The 20441-nt window shown below is 42.0% G+C and overlaps 1 protein-coding gene across 3 annotated transcripts in view; it reads left to right on the forward strand.

The window, feature by feature from the left end:
• Positions 1-20441, forward strand: part of spata20 (spermatogenesis associated 20) — a 489201-nt gene that overhangs the window by 194908 nt on the left and 273852 nt on the right. For all 3 annotated transcript variants that reach the window (XM_072242745.1, XM_072242746.1, XM_072242744.1), the window contains one exon: positions 6955-7154. In XM_072242745.1, coding sequence (XP_072098846.1) covers positions 6955-7154 — 200 coding nt within the window. The remainder of the gene's footprint in view (positions 1-6954; positions 7155-20441) is intronic.

Raw genomic sequence — 20441 nt, forward strand, 5'->3', positions numbered from 1 at the left:
TGAGAAGTGGCAGATGGAGTTCAACCCAGATAAGTGTGAAGTGGTTCATTTTGGTAGGTCAAATATGATGGCAGAATATAGTATTAATGGTAGGACTCTTGGCAGTGTGGAGGATCAGAGGGATCTTGGGGTCCGAGTCCATAGGAGACTCAAAGCTGCTGTGCAGGTTGACTCTGTGATTAAGAAGGCATACGGTGCATTGGCCTTCATCAATCATGGGATTGAGTTTAGGAGCTGAGAGGTAATGTTGCAGCTATTTAGGACCATGGTCAGACCCCATTTGGAGTACTGTGCTCAGGTCTAGTCACCTCACTACAGGAAGGATATGGAAAGCATAGAAAGGGTGCAGAGGAGATTTACAAGGATGTTGCCTGGATTGGGGAGCATGCCTTATGAGAATAGGTTCAGTGAACTCCACCTCTTTTCCTTAGAGCGACGGAGGATGAGAGGTGATCTGATAGAGGTGTATAAGATGATGAGAGGCCATGATTGTGTGAATAGTCAGAAGTTTTTTCCCAGGGCTGAAATGGCTAGCACAAGAGGGCACAGTTTTAAGGTGTTTCGAAGTGAGTACAGAGGAGATGTCTGGGGTAGGTTTTTTATGCAGAGAGTGGTGAGTGCATGGAATGGACTGCTGGCAACAGTGGTGGAGGTGGAAACGATAGGGTCTTTAAAGAGACTGCTGGATAATTACGTGGAGTTTAGAAAAATAGAGGTCTATGGGTAACCCTGGGTAATTTCTAAGGTAAGGACATGTTCGGCACAGCTTTGTGGGCCGAAGGGCCTGTATTGTGCTTCAGGTCTTCTATGGTTCTAACTACACTCACTTGCCCCATCATTGAAATGCTCACGCAACTAGTGATATCACTTTAAGGACCCTGTCTCATTATCTCATGTTCTTACTATTTATTGCACAGTTTGTTGTCTTCTGCACTCTGGTTGATCTCTCACTGATTCTGTTATAGTTATTATTCCATAGATGTACCGAATATGCCCACAAGAAAATGAACCTCAGGGTTGTATATGGTGACATGTATGAACGCGGTTAATAAATTTACTTTGAACTTTGAACTTCGAATTGTTCTGATCCCAGGAGGCGCTGCTCATTTTGTATGCAGTTCATTTTGTCTGAATTTACTGTTTGTAAGCTGTTTTTTTAACATCATTTCCTGCACAGGTTAATTCGGATTTTGACTTGTAGCACACGGTAGAAAGACATCTATCTCCATCTACTCTTTATTTGCTCTTAAAACAGTAATATCTATGAGTCTTAAGCTTTCTTAATAGTGGTAAACATTTAGTAGATGTACTTTGAAGGAAGTATGTTTATTGTTTATCGCTATTAAGTTATTGTTATGCTATGAGTTCACTCTGATCCACATGGCATTGTTATGGGATATTGCACTGAATGACTATCGACCGGCTCTGACATCAACTGCTATGAATTGCTTCGAGAGATTGGTTATGGCACACATCAACCACAGCCTACTGGTCAACCTCGACGCTTTGCAATTGGCCTACCGGAGCAACAGGTCAACGGCAGATGCCATCTCTCTGGCCCTACATTCCTCCTTAGAACACCTGGAGAATAAAGGCGCACACATAAGGCTCCTTTTCATTGACTACAGCTCTGCCTTTAATACCATCGTTCCAAGTAAACTGATTCCTAAGCTCCGGAACCTGGGCCTTAGCACTCAGATCTGCAGCTGGACCTTCAACTTCCTCACAGACAGGACCCAGGCTGTAAAAATAGGAGACAAGCTCTCCTCTACAATCACTCTGAGCACCGGTGCCCCACAAGGCTGTGTACTCAGCCCTCTGCTGTACTCACTGTACACCCATGATTGTGTAGCCAAGTTTCCATCAAACTCAATATATAAGTTTGCTGATGACACCACAATTGTAGGCTGTATCTCGGGTAATGATGAGTTTGAGTACAGAGAGGAAATTAAGAACCTGGTGGCATGGTGCGAAGACAATAACCTATCCCTCAACGTCAGCAAGACGAAGGAATTGGTTGTTGACTTCAGAAGGAGTAGCGGACCACACAACCCAATTTACATTGGTGGTGCGCAAGTGGAACAGGTCAAAAGCTTTAAGTTCCTCGGGGTCAATATCACAAATGACCTGACTTGGTCCGACTACGCAGTCCACTGTCAAGAAGGCCCACCAGCGCCTTTACTTCCTGAGAAAACTAAAGAAATTTGGCCTGTCCACTAAAACCCTCACTAACTTTTATAGATGCACCGTGGAAAGCATTCTTCTAGGGTGCATCACAACCTGGTATGGAAGTTATCCTGTCCAAGACCGGAAGAAGCTGCAGAAGATCATGAACACGGCGCAGCACATCACAAAAACCAATCTTCCGTCCTTGGACTCACTTTACACCGCACGTTGTCGGAGCAGTGCTGCCAAGATAATCAAGGACACGACCCATGCAGCCAACACACTTTTCGTCCCTCTTCCCTCCGGGAGAAGGCTCAGGAGCTTGAAGACTCGTACGGCCAGATTTGGGAGCAGCTTCTTTCCAACTGTGATAAGAGTGCTGAACGGATCCTGACCCGGATCTGGGCCGTACCCTCCAAATGTCTGGACCTGCCTCTTGGTTTTTTTGCACTACCTTACTTTCCATTTTTCTATTTTTCTATTTATGATTTATAATTTAAATTTTAAATATTTACTATCGATTTGTAATCCAGGGAGCAGGAAGCACAGAATCAAATATTGCTGTGATGATCGTACTTTCTAGTATCAATTGTTTGGCGACAATAAAGTATAAAGTATTGGCTTGATTAACAATGATTGTGAGAATAATTGATACTATTAATATATCCAGGCAGGTCATGATTCTGTATTGCATGTAATAAGTGTTTTGTTTAATTCTGTGCAGCTTCACATTTTCTCATTAAAAACCCTGAAGAAAGCTCCTGGCTTGGGTGATTTTTGAGAAAGTGTTTAATTCCCTGCCTAGCTTTGTACACTGCATTGTGAAGGCAGTAGAATAATAAAACCTGATTCTGAAACTTAAAAATAATGTTAAAATTATTAACAGAAGTTCAAAGGTTCAAAGTACATTTATTACCAAAGTATGTATGCTGTATACAACCGTGAGATTTGTCTTCCCGCTGACTGCCATGAAACAGAAATGCCATGAAACCTGTTCAAAGAAAGCATCAAACACCCAGCTCATTAACAACGAACAAATTGTGCAAATGGCAAAAAAAGAGCAAATAACACACAGAATATTAATTATCAAACCGCAGAGTCCTTGAAACAGTCTAGGAATGTTCAGTTTAGTTCAGTTCAGTTCAATTTAGCACCGTGTCATTCATTGATTTCAGGCCGCAGAACCAGTCCACCCTGATCAAAATTGCAGAAAATAGCAATTAAAAACAGAGTAAAGGAACCTGAAACCAAAGACACATATAACGTGAACTACCTCTACAAAAACAAGTCCAATCCACAAACTGCACTGGTGAAATCTTGCCTAAGACGCAAGACTCCTACACCTTCCTCCAGCAGCAATAAGCGAACGGGAGAGAGAGACCAGTCAAACGCAGGCAGATGGCATTCGTCCTCATTGATTTAAATCTTGCTCGACACTTTAATCAGCGAGTTGGTTTAGAATTGGAACCGATCCGCCTTTGGGCCACATACTTCGTTCTCAACCTCGATCTCAACCATGCCGAATTCAGGATTCAGAGTAAAAATGACTACACACTTAATTTAATTTATTTTAATTTAATTTTTTAATTATTTGCTTGAAGAACAATCAAGTAATTGGTGAATTTATTTCTCCCAACAGCTGATTCTTCCCATTAATTTGAATCAGAATCAGTTTTAACATCATTGGCATATGTCGTGAAATTTGTTGTTATGCAGCAGTACATTATAATACAGGTCGACCTATAATCCAGCACCATTGGGACCTGAGTAGTGCTGGATCAGTAAAAATGCCGAATTACAGAAGGATCACATTAAGCAATAGCTAACCGCCTCATCATACCTTTAAAATATCAAAGGATTTAAAGGTTCATTTAATGTCAGAGAAATGTATACAATATACGTCCTGAAATGCTTTTTCTTCGCAAACATCTATGAAAACAGAGGAGTGCCCCAGAGAATGAACGACAGTTAAATGTTAGAACCCCTAAGTTCCCCACCCCGACTCCCCTCCCTCCCGCGCGTAAGCGGCAGCGAGCAACAATCCCCACTCCCCACCGGCAAAAAATAAGGCGCACCCACTACCAGCACTCAAGCATGAGCTAAGCGATAGGCTTGCAGTTACCCCAAAGACTACGTTGCACTCGCAGTTACTGTGGGAATCCTCGTTAGTTCCTTTTCCTCTGCTTAGTAATATGCTTAAATTCAGCGGGTTGCCTTGTCTGATCTGAGGTCGTAGGCAGAAGAGAACGGAGCACCGGCTGGGCGACGCCGGAGGGTATTGCGTGACTGCCGGCAGGCGGGTGAGAAGGCGGACCAACCCAGCGTGCGCCAGCTCCCCTGCCACTGGCGGGTGAGGCGGGTGGCCGCGCCTCACATAAATAATATTAATAAATGCAGGAAAACAGCACGAATTGCCTGTCTGTGCTTAGAAGAGCGTGCCAACATGTGAATAGATCTAGCGCAACCAAAACAATGCGCAGCAGATTAGTACGGTGGCCCAGAAAATTTGAAATTACAGTTGTGCGGAAAATTTGAAATCAGTGCGGATTATCGAAGGAACCAGATTACAGGTAGTTGGATTAGTGAAAGTCGACCTGTACATCATAAAAACTGTAAATTACGGTAAGAAGTATATACCCCTATATACTATGTTAAATTAAATAAGTAGTGCAAAAGGAAGAGGAAAAAAAAGTAGCAAAATAGTGTTGATGGGTTCAATGTCCTTTCAGAAATCTGATGGCTGAGGAGAAGAAGCTGTTCCTGAATCATTGAGCACGTGCCCTCAGGCTCCTGTACCTCCTCCTTGATGGTATCAGTGAGAAGAGGGCGTGTCCTGGGTGATGGGCTCCTTAATGATGGATATTGAGTAGATTGGCCAAACTTGCAACTAGTTAACCAGACTTGCGTTCAACTGGTGGGTTTTGCAGCCTATGAGTGAGGGAACCTGCGGATGTATGCTGCTCATAAGAAGACAACCAGGCATTGCAGAAATCCTATGGCTCGCACTCAGCTAAGTGGAAACTGAAGACTCTCCTCAGGAATTGCTCAGTAATGGACATAACTGCCAGCAGATCCATTGTGAATTTTGGCAGAAATTTTACCCCTGTTAGAGGCAAAGGGAAAAATTTGTATTCAGCATTGTTTTGAATTAAATTAGGAATGGAATATTTTAAAAATAACTAAATTACTTAACATTAACTTAAGACTAGATTGTGTAAAATTTTCTACTGTGTAAAAAAAACATTTGTAGAGATCTTTAGGGCCCTGGACCTCTATTCATGTTTGCATTAATAAATATTCATGCTTAGATTGGACTTGTTTGCATTTTGAAAGTGAAAACCAAGTCATGTATTTAAACTGCGGCTTAATTATCTGGGACTGTTTGGCAGCAGATGCCCTTTCGAAGCTTGGATTATTGGAAAAGTATCATGTATCCCATTAAATATGAAACATACAAAAACTTTGAGTAATAAGCTAAGTATGCTCATTAGAAACTAAGGTCAAGTGTTTAGAAAGAGGTGTCACCTATGATTTATTTATTTGAGATAGAGTGCAGGAAAGGCCTTTCTGGCCCTTTGAGCCATGCATCCCAGCAATCCCCTGATTTAATCTGAGCCTAATCACAGTACAATTTACACTGATCAATTAACCTACCAACCAGTAGTCTTTGAACTGTGGGACGGAAACTGGAGCACCCAGAAGAAACCCCCATGCATTCACAGGGTGAACGTACAAACTCCTTACAGGCAGCAGCAGGAATTGAACCTAGATTGCCTAAACTATAAAGTGTTGTGCTAATCACTGCGCTCCTGTGATTTGAGGATAGTGGAATGCTTGCATATGTTATTACAATTGTATTTAATGATCTGGTGATTGCTGAGAATACTTAAATTGTTACATTGGGATTCAAGTTTTAAATTAATCCATATTAAAATCTATGGCACATAAAATGCTTTAAACGTTCATTGATAAATCCTTGCAGCTGCTTTGTTGTAGTAGATAGCTGCACAGATTTAGTTTTCTGAAGATAAGAAAGATCTCTTATGGTGGTAAAACGTGGGACTTTTGTTTCATTACATCACCTCTTGTTGTTATTCCTGGCCTGTCACTTAATTTAACAAATATTCCTGCAGGTTTTCAGTATCTTCCACTATGAAGGTGGGCACAACATATTTGTTCAGTTTTTTTTGCTGTTTCCTTCTTCCAAAGGAAAATTTCACCTATCTCAGTCTAAAAGGGATTCTCAGTTACCTCAGCTCATAATTGCCCTTCTGCATATCCAGAGAAGCTTTTAAAATTTTTTTGTTTCCTGCCTTATTAATCTTGTATTCAATTTTACCTTCCCTTGTGAGCCTTTTTCTTTGATCCTTTTGATTCTTTAACTTCTCTTGTTAGCCATGGCTGGACCACTTTTCCTTTAGTGATTTTACATCTCAAAGGGATATAATTTTAGCCATTGCTTGGCAAGCTCATCTGTTATTCATAGTTCAGATTTGTGAACCTATTTTCTGATTGCATGAAATACTTTCAATCTTTATATAACATTCTTTAGTATTACAATCACTCTTCTTCAAAATTCCCTGAACTGTCAGGTTATCGATTAAATCTTTCTTATCACACAATGCTAGATCTAAAATAATCTTCTCCCTTGTTGGTAAATTAACATTCTGATTTAGAAAGGTATTACAATTGTTTCGTTCTGATTTGATTTACTAAGTTGATTATTATTTGAATCAACTAATAGAAATACATCTTAAAATAAAAGATGTTATCTTATTTTTGATACAGAACAAGATGGTGCTGAGCCCAGTGGCAATGCTGTGGCTGCTTCCAACCTTGTGCGGCTGGCAAACTTCACCAACAGACCAGACTGGATAGTCAGATCGAGGCAAATTATGACAGCATTTGACAAGCTGCTGAATGGTGTTCCTATGGCTCTACCAGAAATGGTCATTGGCTTAATGGTGCAACATCATCCAGTCAAGCAGGTATGTAGAGAGATTATAGACTACAGTTCTTACTGTTAACCAGATAAATCAGGCTCACGTGGAAGTGCAAGTTAACACTAGGACAAACAGCACACACATTTGTTTTAGGAGTCGATCTTTGGAAGTTGATGAGAGGTGATGCTACATAAAGAAGTTTCCATTGTGTGTGGTAGTTGACCTTATGAAGCTCAAGTCTTCACAAATATGCTTCAGATGTGTTTTATCACTTTATCAGCTCATTTTATGATTTTCCATTGACAGACACAAATCATACCATGGATTAAAACATTTCATAAACCTGCTGTTTAGCAACAAGTAATTATACTGACTGGTGGACAACGACCCATTCAAGCTGTGAGGTCAAAATTGGCCTCTGATCTTTGGATGGGTGGAAGTTAAAATGAACTAGGCGATCTTATTTTATTAGATATCAGGAGACTATTGATGTGAAGTTCAGAATGAGCAGGGCTGATCTCAGCTGTGATACTCTCCAAGTTGAGGAGCATGCCAAAGGTAATTTCTGCCACTGATATCAGCATTAGTGGTTTCCAGTTAAGATGAGATGAACTGTGGTCTCTCTCAAGGTTGTGGTACAGACAGTTGTGTTTTCTCTTAAGTTCCTAGGGATGACTTTGGAGACAACGAGGGGAGTTAGGGGTCACTTTAGGTTTTAGGGTCAAGAATGAGGGGGAATTAGAGATCAAACTGAGTCTAGACATCTGCTCTAATTGGAAGGTCAGTGACGTGGACGTGTGTAGAAGGACATCTATAGAAGTCGGGCTGGCAAGCACTGTGAATGAGTGCCAGTGTGAATGAGTGCTGGTGGCCCCTGGTTATTAAAGTCCCCAGTTTGATGGGTCCCAGGATAGGGCACATGAGCCTGACATCCCCTAGGTATGTGATTCAGTGACTCCGGAGTTTAAGGTCTGAAGTACGGGGTCCCGTTTTCGGCTAGACCTGGGGTCAATACCAAAGATTGAAGCCCAAAGATCATTTTGAAGTCCAATAGCCGAAGCCCTGGTTCTACATGTCTAAGAGTCCACTGTGGAAGTTGGAGGTCTGCTGTCTGCGAGTCTAGTGGAGGCTGGAGGCTGGAGGCTGGAGGCCCTAAGTCCTGTCCTGGCCTGGGGTTGGAGAGCCATAATAAGTGTGTGTGTGTGTGTGTGTGTGTGTGTGTGTGTTGAAAAGGGCTTGTTTTGCTGTTCTTTTATTGTTCTGCTCAGCATTGTGGGCATGCTGTGTGTCGACACTTGCAGGCCTGATCCAACCACATCCTCAGGATGTGTTGGTTGACACAAACAACGCATTTCACTGTACATGTGATAAATAAATGAATCGGAGTTTTCCAAAATACAACTTTTTGTCTCCAGATTGAGACATGAGTTTGATGCTTCCTGCTCTGTTTATCAGCCTCTATCCTCAGAACCAACTGACAGCTCTATATCCCTCCAACTCCATTTTCCTGTCTAGTCGCAATTATGTTCCTTCTTGGAACCTGGAAATTGCTTCCTGTACTTCACCAATTTTAAGACCATCCTGTAAACCTTCCTATAAACCTATGGTTTGCTCCTTTTTTTAATGTGTTAATTTTTGTTAATGGAATTCCTGTGAATTACTTCGGAATGGTTTTATAAACTATTGAAAGAAAATTAGCTGTGGCACTTATCTCGGTTGTGAATGTTATTTTCAATTCAACCTCCATGCATCTCTTGTCATATTTCCATTGACAAATGTATCAGGTGTATTGCAATTTGGTGTTATGTATTTAGTATTTCAATAACATTTGAGTAATCTTGTACATATATTAATAAGACCATTAGATATAGGAGCAGAAGTAGGCCATTTGGCCCATCGAGTCTGCTCCACCATTCAATCATGGGCTGATCCAATTCTTCCAGCTATCGCCACTCCTCTGCTTTCTCCCTTTGATGCCCTGGCTAATCAAGAACCTATCTACCTCTGCCTTAGCTGCACCCACAGTCACTCGTGGCAACAAATTCCACAGATTTAGTGCCCTCTGACTAAAGTAATTTCTCCGCATCTCTGTTCTAAATGGATGTCCTTCAACCCTGAAGTCGTGCCTTCTTGTCCTAGACTCCCCTACCATGGGAAATAACTTTGCCATATCTCATCTGTTCACGCCTTTCTATGAGACCCCCCCCCCCCCCATCATTCTCCTGAACTCCAGGGAATACAGCCCAAGAGCTGCCAGATGTTCCTCATACAGTAACTCTTTCATTCCTGGAATCATTCTTGTGTATCTTCTCCAATGTCAGTATATCCTTTTTTAAAATAAGGAGCCCAAAACTGCACACAGTACTCCAAGTGTGGGCTCACGAGTTTCTTACAGAGCCTTAATATCACATCCCTGCTCTTGTATTCTATCCCTCTAGAATTGAATGCCAACATTGCATTCGCTGCCTTCACCACCGACTTAACCTGCAGGTTAACCTTTAGGGTATCCTGCACAAGGACTCCCAAGTCCCTTTGTGTCTCTGCGTTTTGAATTCTCTCCCCATCTAAATAATAGTCTGCCTGTTTATTTCTTCTATCAAAGTGCATGACCATACACTTCCCAACATTGTATTTCATTTGCCACTTCTTTGCCCACTCTCCTAAACTATCTAAGTCTCTCTGCAGCCTCTCTGTTTCCTCAACACTGCCCACTCCTCCACCTATCTTTGTATCATCGGCAAATTTAGCCACAAATCCATTAATCCCATAGTCCAAATCAGAATCAGGTTTATTATTATTGGCATGTGACATGAAATTTGTTAACTTAGTCGCAGCAGTTCAATGCAATACATAATATAGAAGAAAAAATGATAATAATAAATAAATCTTATTCAGTATACTTACTACAGTATACAAATATTGAATAGATTAAAAATTGTGCAAAATACAGAAATACTATATATCTTTAAAAAAAGTGAGGTAGTATCCAAGGGTTCAAGGTCCATTTAGGAATTGGATGGCAGAGGGGAAGAAGCTGAGTGTGTGCCTTCAGGCTTCTGTACCTCCTACCTGATGGTAACAGTGAGAAAAGGGCGTGCTCTGGGTGCCGGAGGTCCTGAATAATGGACGCTGCCTTTATGAGACACCGCTCCTTGATGATGTCCTGGATATTTTGTAGGCTGGTACCCAAGATGGAACTGACTAAATTTACAACTCTCTGCAACTTGTTTTGATCCTGCGAAGTAGCCTCCCCCCATACCAGACGGTGATACAGCCTGTCAGAATGCTCTCCAAGGTACATCTATAGAAGTTTTTGAGTGTCTTTGTTGACATACCAAATCTCTTCAAAGAATAAAGTATAGTTGCTATCTTGCCTTCTCTATAACTGCATCAATATGTTGGGACCAGGTTAGATCTCAGAGATCTTGACACCCAGGAGCTTGAAACTGCTCACTCTCTCCACTTCTGATTCCTCTATGAGGATTGTTATGTGTTCCTCTGTCTTACCCTTCCAGAAGTCCACAATCAGCTCTTTCTTCTTGCTGACGTTGAGTCCCGGGTTGTTGCTGCGGCACCACTCCACTAGTTGGCGTATCTCACTCCTGTGCACTCTCTTGTCACCACTTGAGGTTCGACCAACAATGGTTGTATCGTCAGCAAATTTATAGATGGTATTTGAGCTATGCCTAGCTACGCAGTCATGGATATATAGAGAGTAGATCATTGACATACATTGTAAAGAGCAGCATGGTATCTGTTTTGGACAGATCTCCTGTGGCTGGTAGTACAGGAAGGTCAGTGGCATACCAGAAGTTGGAAAAATCAACGATCATGCCACCTGTTTGGATTTTACCCAGACAAAATATGAAAGTGGCCTCATCGTGGTAGTAGAGGCGGCCATGAACTGACATGCCGAGATGGGAATGGGAAGGAAGAGCAGTAGATGTAGTGTATATGGATTTCAGCAAGGCATTTGATAAGGTACCCCACGCAAGGCTTATTGAGAAAGTAAAGAGACATGGGATCCAAGGGGACATTGCTTTGTGGATCCAGAACTGGCTTGCCCACAGAAGGCAAAGAGTGGTTGTAGACGGGCATATTCTGCATGGAGCTGGTGACCAGTGGTGTGCCTCAGGAATCTGTTCTGGGACCCCTACTTTTCGTGATTTTTATAAATGACCTGGATGATGAAGTGGAGGGATGGGTTACTAAGTTTACTGATGACACAAAGGTTGGGGGTGTGGTGGATAGTGCGAAGGGCTGTCAGAGGTTACAGCGGGACATTGATAGGATGCAAAACTGGGCTAAGAAGTGGCAGATGGAGTTCAACCCGGATAAATGTGAAGTGGTTCATTTTGGTAGGTCAGATATGACGGCAGAATATAGTATTAATGGTAAGACTCTTGGCAATGTGGAGGATCAGAGGGATCTCGGGGTCCAAGTCCTTAGGACACTCAAAGTAGCTGCGCAGGTTGACTCTGTGGTTAAGTAGGTACACGGTGTCTTGGCCTTCATCAGTCATGGAAATGAATTTAGGAGCCAAGAGGTAATGTTGCAGCTATATAGGACCCTGGTCAGACTCCACTTGGAGTACTGTGCTCAGTTCTGGTCGCCTCACTACAGGAAGGATGTGGAAGCCATAGAAAGGGTGCAAAGGAGATTTACAAGAATGTTGCCCGGATTGGGGAGCATGCCTTTTGAGAATAGGTTCGGTGAACTCGGCCATTTTTCCTTGGAGCGACGGAGGATGAGAGGTGACCTGATAGAGGTGTATAAGATGATGGGAGGCGGTGATCGTGTGAACAGACAGAGGTTTTTCTCCTGGCTGAAATGGTTGCCACAAGTGGACACAGGTTTAAGGTACTGGGGAGTAGGTACAGAGGAGATGTCAGGAGTAAGTTTTTTACTCAGAGAGTGGTGAGTGCGTGGAATGGCCTGCCGGCAACGGTGGTGGAGGCGGATACAATAGGGTCTTTTAAGAGACATTTGGATTGGTACATGGAGCTTAGTAAAATAGAGGGCTATAGGTAAACCTAGTAATTTCTAAGGTAGGGACATGTTCAGCACAACTTTGTGGTCCGAAGGGCCTGTATTGTCCTGTAGGTTTTCTATGTTTCCATTTAATTTCCCCCCTCCCCCTCCCTCCCTCCCTCTTCAATTTCCCACTCTGGCTCCCCTCTTTTCTCTTCTCACCTGCCAATCTCCTCCCCTGGTGTCCCTTCCCTTTCCCTTTCTCCCATGATCCACTCTCATGTCCTGTCAGATTCCTTCTTCTCCTGCCTTTACCTTTTCCAACTATAACCTGCTCAGTCCTCACTGGATCATAATGTTTTTGTCAGTTTGCAAACCAGCTTTTTGTATATAATTTTATTAAAAATTTCTAGAAATCCATTTCAACAGCTACTGTATTCCCTTCATCAATCCTCCCTGTTACCTCATCAAAAACTTTCACTGGTTAACTTAATGCAACTTGGTTTTAACAAATCTGAACATCTGTGTTTTATTAACCCCAACTTTGTCATGTGGCTATACATTTTTTTCCGGTTAATTGTGTTTAATCTCCCACTTGCATTTTTATTTTGACCCACAGCTGTTTTGTAACTCCCTTCTTGCTGCTTAACTCTCTTCAAATAGATTCAGTCCTTGACTGTTCAAGGACTTTATGCATGTCCGAAATTATAGAATCTAACTTTGTCGGTTAGTCCTGACGAAGTGTCTCGGCCCGAAACGTTGTCTGTACCTCTTCCTACAGATGCTGCCTGGTGTGCTGCGTTCACCAGCATTTTTTATATACAACCCTGAGATTTGTTTTCATGCGGGCAATCACTGTGAATACAAGAAATGAAAGGACACACCCAGCAGACAGACAGACCAATGTACAAAAATATACAACAAACTGTGCATATGCAAAAAGAAGGAAAATAATAATAATAAATAAGCAATATATATTGAGACCATGGGATGAAGAGTCCTTGAAAATGAGTCAGTAGGTTGAGGATACAGTTCAGTCATGGGATGAGTGAACTTGAGTGAAGATATCCCCTCTGGTTCAAAAGCCTGATGGTTGAGGGGTAAGAACTGTTCCTGAACCTGGTTGTGTGGGTCCTGAGGCCCCTATTCCTCTTTCCTGATGGCAGCAGTGAGAAGACAGCATAGTGTGAATTTTGGGGGTCCTTGAAGATCAATGGTGCTTTTTAGCAACAACACTCTTTGTAGATGTGCTTTACCCATCATGGACTGGGCTGTATCTAGTACTTTTTGGAGGCTTTTCTGTACAAGGGCATTGGTGTTTCCATACCAGGCCGTGATGCAACCAGTCAACATACTCTCCACAACACATCTATGTTTCTCAAAGTTTTAGATGTCATGCAGAATCTTTGCAAACTTCTAAGAAGGCAGAAGCACTGATGTGCTTTCTTCCTAGGTGCACTTAAGTGCGGGACCCAGGACAGATCCTTTGAAATACTAACACTGAGGAATTTAAAGTTGCTGACCTTCTCCTCATCTGATTCATCTCTGATCTAAAAAAATAGTCTTTTCAGAGATTCTGAAAGACAGCATTTAATATATTTTTCAAATACATTAGCAGATGTGGTAAACACAAAACAAAATCACTTTTTATTTAAAAAAAATAACAAGAAAATGAAGATGTTGGAAATCTGTAATGAAAGCTGAGTATGCTAGCGGTACTCTGAACATCAGGCGGTATTTGAGAGCGAAAGTTAATTTTTCAGATCAATCACATTAGTTCTTTGTAATTCTGTACATGTATCTGTATGCCACAACAATTAATTCTTCCCAATACTGATGCAGAGCTTAGTAATAAATAGATGTCCCCTGTTAAGTTATCATGTGCAAGCTAAGGTAGCGGCCAGATATTTCAGCATTTTGTGCATTACAGTCATTGATGATCCTTATGCAGTTTGCAGAGGCAATATTGGATTGCGAGATTTCTGAGTGATTTATCATTGACTGCCTGAAGCTTGGGGCATGTTTGTGCATATAGGCATCTTATTTTAATTTAGTTGTGCACTTGCTCGAATGTCCACATTAATAGATTGAAAACAAAGACAGGTGATGACTTCCATTCATTAATGCTGGCCTGAGTTTCGATAAGCATTTCATCTTCTCGCTGGGTTCTCCACCAATGTAAGCTGCTATCCCAGGCTGCAGTACCCTCACAATGATAATATTTGACTGGCCACTGAGGGGGATGAGAGTTCAAATCCCAGTTGTCAAATTGAATGCAGTAATTCTGATAATTTGTGGTTGAGTAGGAGGGAAAGAAATGACTCATGCCAGCTGTTGGATTGCTGTGAAAGTCCAGAAGGTTGCTCATAGAATACACAGTACTTGGGGGAGGGGGGTAGACTTTGGTGATAGGGAGAGCAGTACGGTGCACCCACACCACCAGGTTCAGGAACAGTTCCTAGCCCTCAACCATCAGGCTCTTAAACCAGAGGGGACATCTTCACTCAAGTTCACTTGCCCCATGACTGAACTGTTCCCTACAGACTCATTTTCAAGGTTCAATCCTGACCTGGAATGCTGTCTGTGTGGAACCTGCATGCTCCCCCTGTGTCTAAATACTTTGGTTACCTCTCAAAGCCACGCAGTACAGCAGGCTAAATTGCTCTTGGACTGCAGGAGAGCTGTAGAATCCAATGACAGTTGGCGGGTGTATGGAGGCAATAAAAAGGACAATGGAGGGTTGGTGTAATGGGAGATTAAGAATCGATGCTAAAGAGCCCGTTCCTCTGTGGTATGATTCTCTCACGGTGGTGTCTGAAAAGAGGATGCTGCCTAAGTTGCATGCCATTTGGTCAATGTCTCCCATCCACTACATAATGTACTGGGTGGGCACAGGAGTACATTCAGCCAGAGACTCATCCCACCAAGATGCAGCACTGAGTGTCATAGGACGTCATTCCTGCCTATGGCTATCAAACTTTACAACTCCTTCCTTGGAGGGTCAGACATCCTTAGCCAATAGGCTGGTCCTGGATTTATTTCATAATTTACTGGCATAATTTGCATGTTACTATTTAACTATTTATGGTTCTATTACTATTTATTATTTATGGAGCAACTGTAACGAAAACCAACTTCCCCCGGGATTAATAAAGTATGACTATAGCTATGACTATGACTCCATGATTCTTAAGCTGATATTTAGACTCCAACCAGCTTGTGTTGGTAATGGAGGAAGGGGGAGCTGTTGACAATGGAAGAGTCATTGTTTGATAGATGTTTATGATAGCGGTATGACTAGTGGGCTGTTTGCATGTTGTGCTATTTATCTAGTGGCTGCTTTGGCTGGACATCTTTTTTCAGCCTTCTACGCCGACTTGTGTAATAGCTGGCCTTAGAGAATTTATTTATTTATTTGTTTGTTTGTTTATTTATTTAGAGGCGTAGTGCAGAACAGGACCTTCCGGCTCAATGAGTTACACCACACAGCAACCCATCTAACCTAACCAACCCTAGCCATCCCAGGAAAATTTACAATGACCAATTAGATTAGATTATTAGATTAGACTAGATTATGAGGGCACTCAGTCCTGGTTTATTGTCATTTAGAAATGCATACATTAAAAAATGATACAATGCTCCTCCAGAATGATATCACAAAAAAAAAACAGGACAAACCAAAACTAAAACTGACAAAACCACATAATTATAACATATAGTTACAACAATGCAAAGCAATACCATAATTTGATAAAGAACAGACCATGGTCACAGTAAAAAAAAATCTCAAAGTCCCGATCGATCCATTATCTAACGCAGACAGCAGAGGGGAGAAACTCTTCCTGCCATGAACCTCCAAGTGCTGACAACTTGCTGATGTATTGGAAGCACCCGACCGCAGCCGACTCTGACTCCGTCTGAGCTGGTCAGCCCCTCTGATACAGCCTTTCCGAGCCCTCCCTGGCTGCCGAGCAACAAGCAAAGCCGAGGACTCAGGGCCTTCTCCCCCGGAGATTCCGGACCACACAACAGCAGCAGCAGTGAAGCAGGCATTTCAGAAGTTTCTCCAGATGTTCCTCCGTGCTCTCACGTCCGTCTCCATCAAATCAGAATTGTGCACGGCACCCTACTTGACAAATAACAGACATCACCACCAGAGTGGCGGCTGTGAGCTGCGTCGTGCTGCCATCTTCTCCTCCCGCTATTAACGTACTAACTAGAATACTTTTGGACCGTGGGAGGAAACTGGAGCACCTGGAGGAAGCTCACGCACTCACAGTGACAACGTACAAATTCCTAGCAGATGGCGTTAAAATTGAACTCCAAGCTCCAAAATGCCCCGAGCTGTAACAGTGTTGTGCTAACCACTATGCCACGATGGTTCCAATCCAAAGTCCTATTCCGATTCTTTGCTAAGTGAATTGATCTCTTTGCAAGAGTTAATCTGAGTTCCATAGCTCAGGAAGAAAGATGGTCAAATCAGCATGGGGTCTAGTTGCTAATTACCATCCAGTGACACATTGCGTTATTCAGGTGGGTGTGGTGTTAGGCTTTCCCAGTGAAGCCGATGAGTTTAAATCGGGATCCTTGTCAGTTTAAAGAGAGCGTGGTAAGTGAAGTCCTGGCAAGTTGAAGTGGAATCAGAAGGGAGCTTGATATCTGGTGCCTCATTGAGTTGGATGGAGCTTGTATCAGGGCCTCTGAGTGAAAGGGAGTGTCAGAGTGGAGTCTTGGTGCATGTAATGGATTACATAAATTAAAGGCATGAAGAGTCTGAAAGGAGTATAGAAACTCTGCCCCAGGTTAGTGACAAGGAATGCAGGAACCAGGGTCTTGCCAAAGGGATTGTGATGTACATCACTAGATCCTGAAATACCAGGATTTCTAATTGGTCAGATAGAAGATTATTAGAATTTTAAGGTGAAACTTCACTTGGAAAGGGAAACTAAAGTTGTACACAACATTGCTGTAGTGGTCTCATCAAGGCCTTATATAATTCTGTTAAGATGTCTTTACTTTTCTGTTCAAATAATCTAGCAACGAGGGTAAGTGTACTCTGATTTCTGAACTACTGCTTCAACTGCCTGTTGCCTTTCAGTGATTACGTACAAAGGCAGCCAGGTTCCTTTCTACATCAGTATTTCCCTATTTCTCATCATTTAATTATTTATCATTTCTGTGTATACTGCAGAAGTGAATAATCTCACATTGTACTCCGTCTTCCACCATTCAGTCACTCAGTATGTCTCTATCCTCTTGAAGCTTCTTTACATCCTCAACCCTACTCACAGTGTGCCACCTACAAGCTTCAAAACACTATATTTGCTTCATTCAGTGAAACCATCAATAGAGATAATGAGCTGTTGGGATCCAAGTATCGATCCCTATTATTCACAGTTACTCTTTGTTTCTGATCTGATAGCAGCTCTCAGTCCATACTGTTATACCCTGGGCATTCTCTCCTCTTCCTTCCTGAAAAGCCTGAAAGCACGTGCAACCATCCTCAAGGATAGTTTCTACCTTGCTGTTATAAGACTGATGAATGGTCCCCTAGTATGGTGAAGTGGACTCTTGACCACACAATTTACCTCGTCATGACCTTATACCTTATTGTCTGCCTGCACTGATTCGCTCTGTACTGTAGCCCTGTATTTTGCATTTGGTTATTCTTATTCCCTCTGTACTACCTCATGTACTGATCAATAAAACCTAAGGAGTTATCACGTACATTAACCTTATTTGTAAAGAAACACAATAAAACTGTAAACAACAGGAATTCTGCAGATGCTGGAAATTCAAGCAACACACATCAAATTTGCTGGTGAACGCAGCAGGCCAGGCAGCATCTCTAGGAAGAGGTACAGTCGACGTCACCCCATCCGTTATTTATTTTTATACACACATTCTTTCTCTCACTCTCCTTTTTCTCCCTCTGTCCCTCTGACTATACCCCTTGCCCATCCTCTGGATTCCCCCCCTCCGCTTGTCTTTCTCCCCGGACCTCCTGTCCAGCTCTTGGCTCCATCCCTTCCCCTCCTGTCTTCTCCTACCATTTTGGATCTCCCCCTCCCCCTCCCACTTTCAAATCTCTTACTAACTCTTCCTTCAGTTAGTCCTGACGAAGGGTCTCGGCCTGAAACGTCGACTGTACCTCTTCCTAGAGATGCTGCCTGGCCTGCTGCGTTCACCAGCAACTTTGATGTGTGTTGCTACAATAAAACTGTTTTCTTTTACTTCATTATGTACAGCCTACAAAACTGAATTGGATAAATATTATATGGGTGCTGGGATAGCTGGATTGTTCTTTGAAGAGGCTATTCAGATTCAACAAATGGAATGGTCTTTTCTGTGAAGTGCTTTTGTATTTCATTGGCTCTAATAATGTAGTTAATTTTGAGAATGTTTTATAAACAAATGTGGGTTGGAAACCAAAGATGAATAAATACCGTATACTTAAGGCTTTCAAACTGTATCAGTACTTTTAATGACAAACCCCCCTGACAAGATTTCACTCTCTCACTTGTTTAATGTACACTACAGATTTCACCCGAAATCAAGGGTTCCCAACTCGGGGTCCACGGCCCCTTGGTTAATGGTAAGGCTTCATGGCATAAAAAAAGGTCGGGGACCCCTGCCCTAAATGAATCAAGTGGAGAATATTGATGTTAAATGCAATGGACCCAAAATTTTTGGAAGGAATGAGAATTTGAACCAGGCAGAGAAATTTTTATCAATTGCTGTCATTGTGTGCCTCTTACTACAACAATCTTTGAACTCATCCATCACAAAGAAGTCTAACCCATTCTGTAGCTGAGTACTGTTTACAGGAGTTTGGTAAAACCTGTTACTTGCCATTTGTTTATGTAGGGCTCACTTTCCAATCCTAATTATCAGAATGATGCTTATCTCTTGATTTGTGAGGAGGTCAACAGCTTTTGCCAGAGATGTGTGTTCTGTTCCTTCTGTTGACAGTCGCAGGGCTTTAAGTTTGGAACTGCCATATTCCGGCATACCTCCATGAAAGACAAAGTGGTACAATATTTCCAACTTTGATTGCTTTTATTTGGTTTTAATTTTAAAATGAAATCTTCAAGCTGAAGAAAAGAACTTACTTTTATTCCTTTTTATTTTTCTAAGCAATCTTTTGCAAGTGCAGGAAATCAAATTGTCCATCACCTACAGAGAACAGGAGAGGGAGGGAAAATAATGTAGAAGTACCTGTGTTGTTGTGTCATGTGTTTAAGACTGGGTGTTTCCTGAAGCCATTCTGGAATTTCAATTGGGCACTGAATTGCACTTCACTCTGATGTTGGGTCATCGACTTGAAATACAGTATTAGCTTGTATTTCAGAGGTACTTCAGAGATATTTATTGACCTGCTGAGTATTCCCAGCATTTTAAATTTTATTTCGTATTTCCAGTATTTGCAGTATTTGAGTATATTGTTCTGGTACAATTGTTGCTGCTCAGGGATATAATGTTTTGTCATTGTCTAAGATCACTAGAAGTCAATTACAAGTGCTCAGCTTAATATTTCAAGTAACATAATCAGAATATTCTGAAACATTCAGCCGATTAAGCATGGTCTGTGGAACAATAAGCAGTTAACGTTTTATGTCAACCCCCCTTTTTCAGACAGAGGAGTCTTTAGCCTGAAATGTTCACCCTATTTCTTTCTTCGTGAGTGCTGCCTGGCCTGCTGAGTGTTCGCAGCATTTTCTATTTTTACTTAACAACATGAACGGGTCTTGTTCTTGCAAAACTTGCTTAGGTTTCTGCATCAACTGTGCTTCAGGTCACTTTATGCCCAGTGCAACATTCCTTTCAGGAACATTGCAGGGGACATTAATACAACTGTTATTAGAGCAACTATTCTTGGACAAGTCACAACTATGGATTGCAACTCTTTGCTTTGATTTTCCCTATTACTTTTGGCCCTAATTCCCCTTGATAGCCCAAACATCAACCTATTAAATTCCCTAACGGAGGTTCTGACCTCCAGCACATCCCCCCACTTTCCCACCCCTGCCACACACACAGCATTCCAATCCCTAGGTAAACCCAAACCTTTCTTTAGATGGCAACTTTGACCAAACCAGAGCACCCAGTTGGCCACTCTTGGCTACCCATTTCCCTGACCAGATAGAGAACACATTCCAGGGAATTCATTTTCATTTTGTGCACTATGCAGTTTATATAGGAGAACGTGAAGTGCATTTTCCTATATACAATCATCGTAAGACCATCAGACTATAAGACGTAGGGGCAGAATTAGGCTGTTCAGCTCATGATTCTGCTCTGCTATTCCATCATGGCTGATTTATTATCCCTCCATTCTCCTGCTTTCTCTCCATAACCTTT

This window comes from Mobula birostris, chromosome 24, assembly GCF_030028105.1.
Source record: "Mobula birostris isolate sMobBir1 chromosome 24, sMobBir1.hap1, whole genome shotgun sequence".
In the NCBI taxonomy this organism is placed as follows: domain Eukaryota; kingdom Metazoa; phylum Chordata; class Chondrichthyes; order Myliobatiformes; family Myliobatidae; genus Mobula; species Mobula birostris.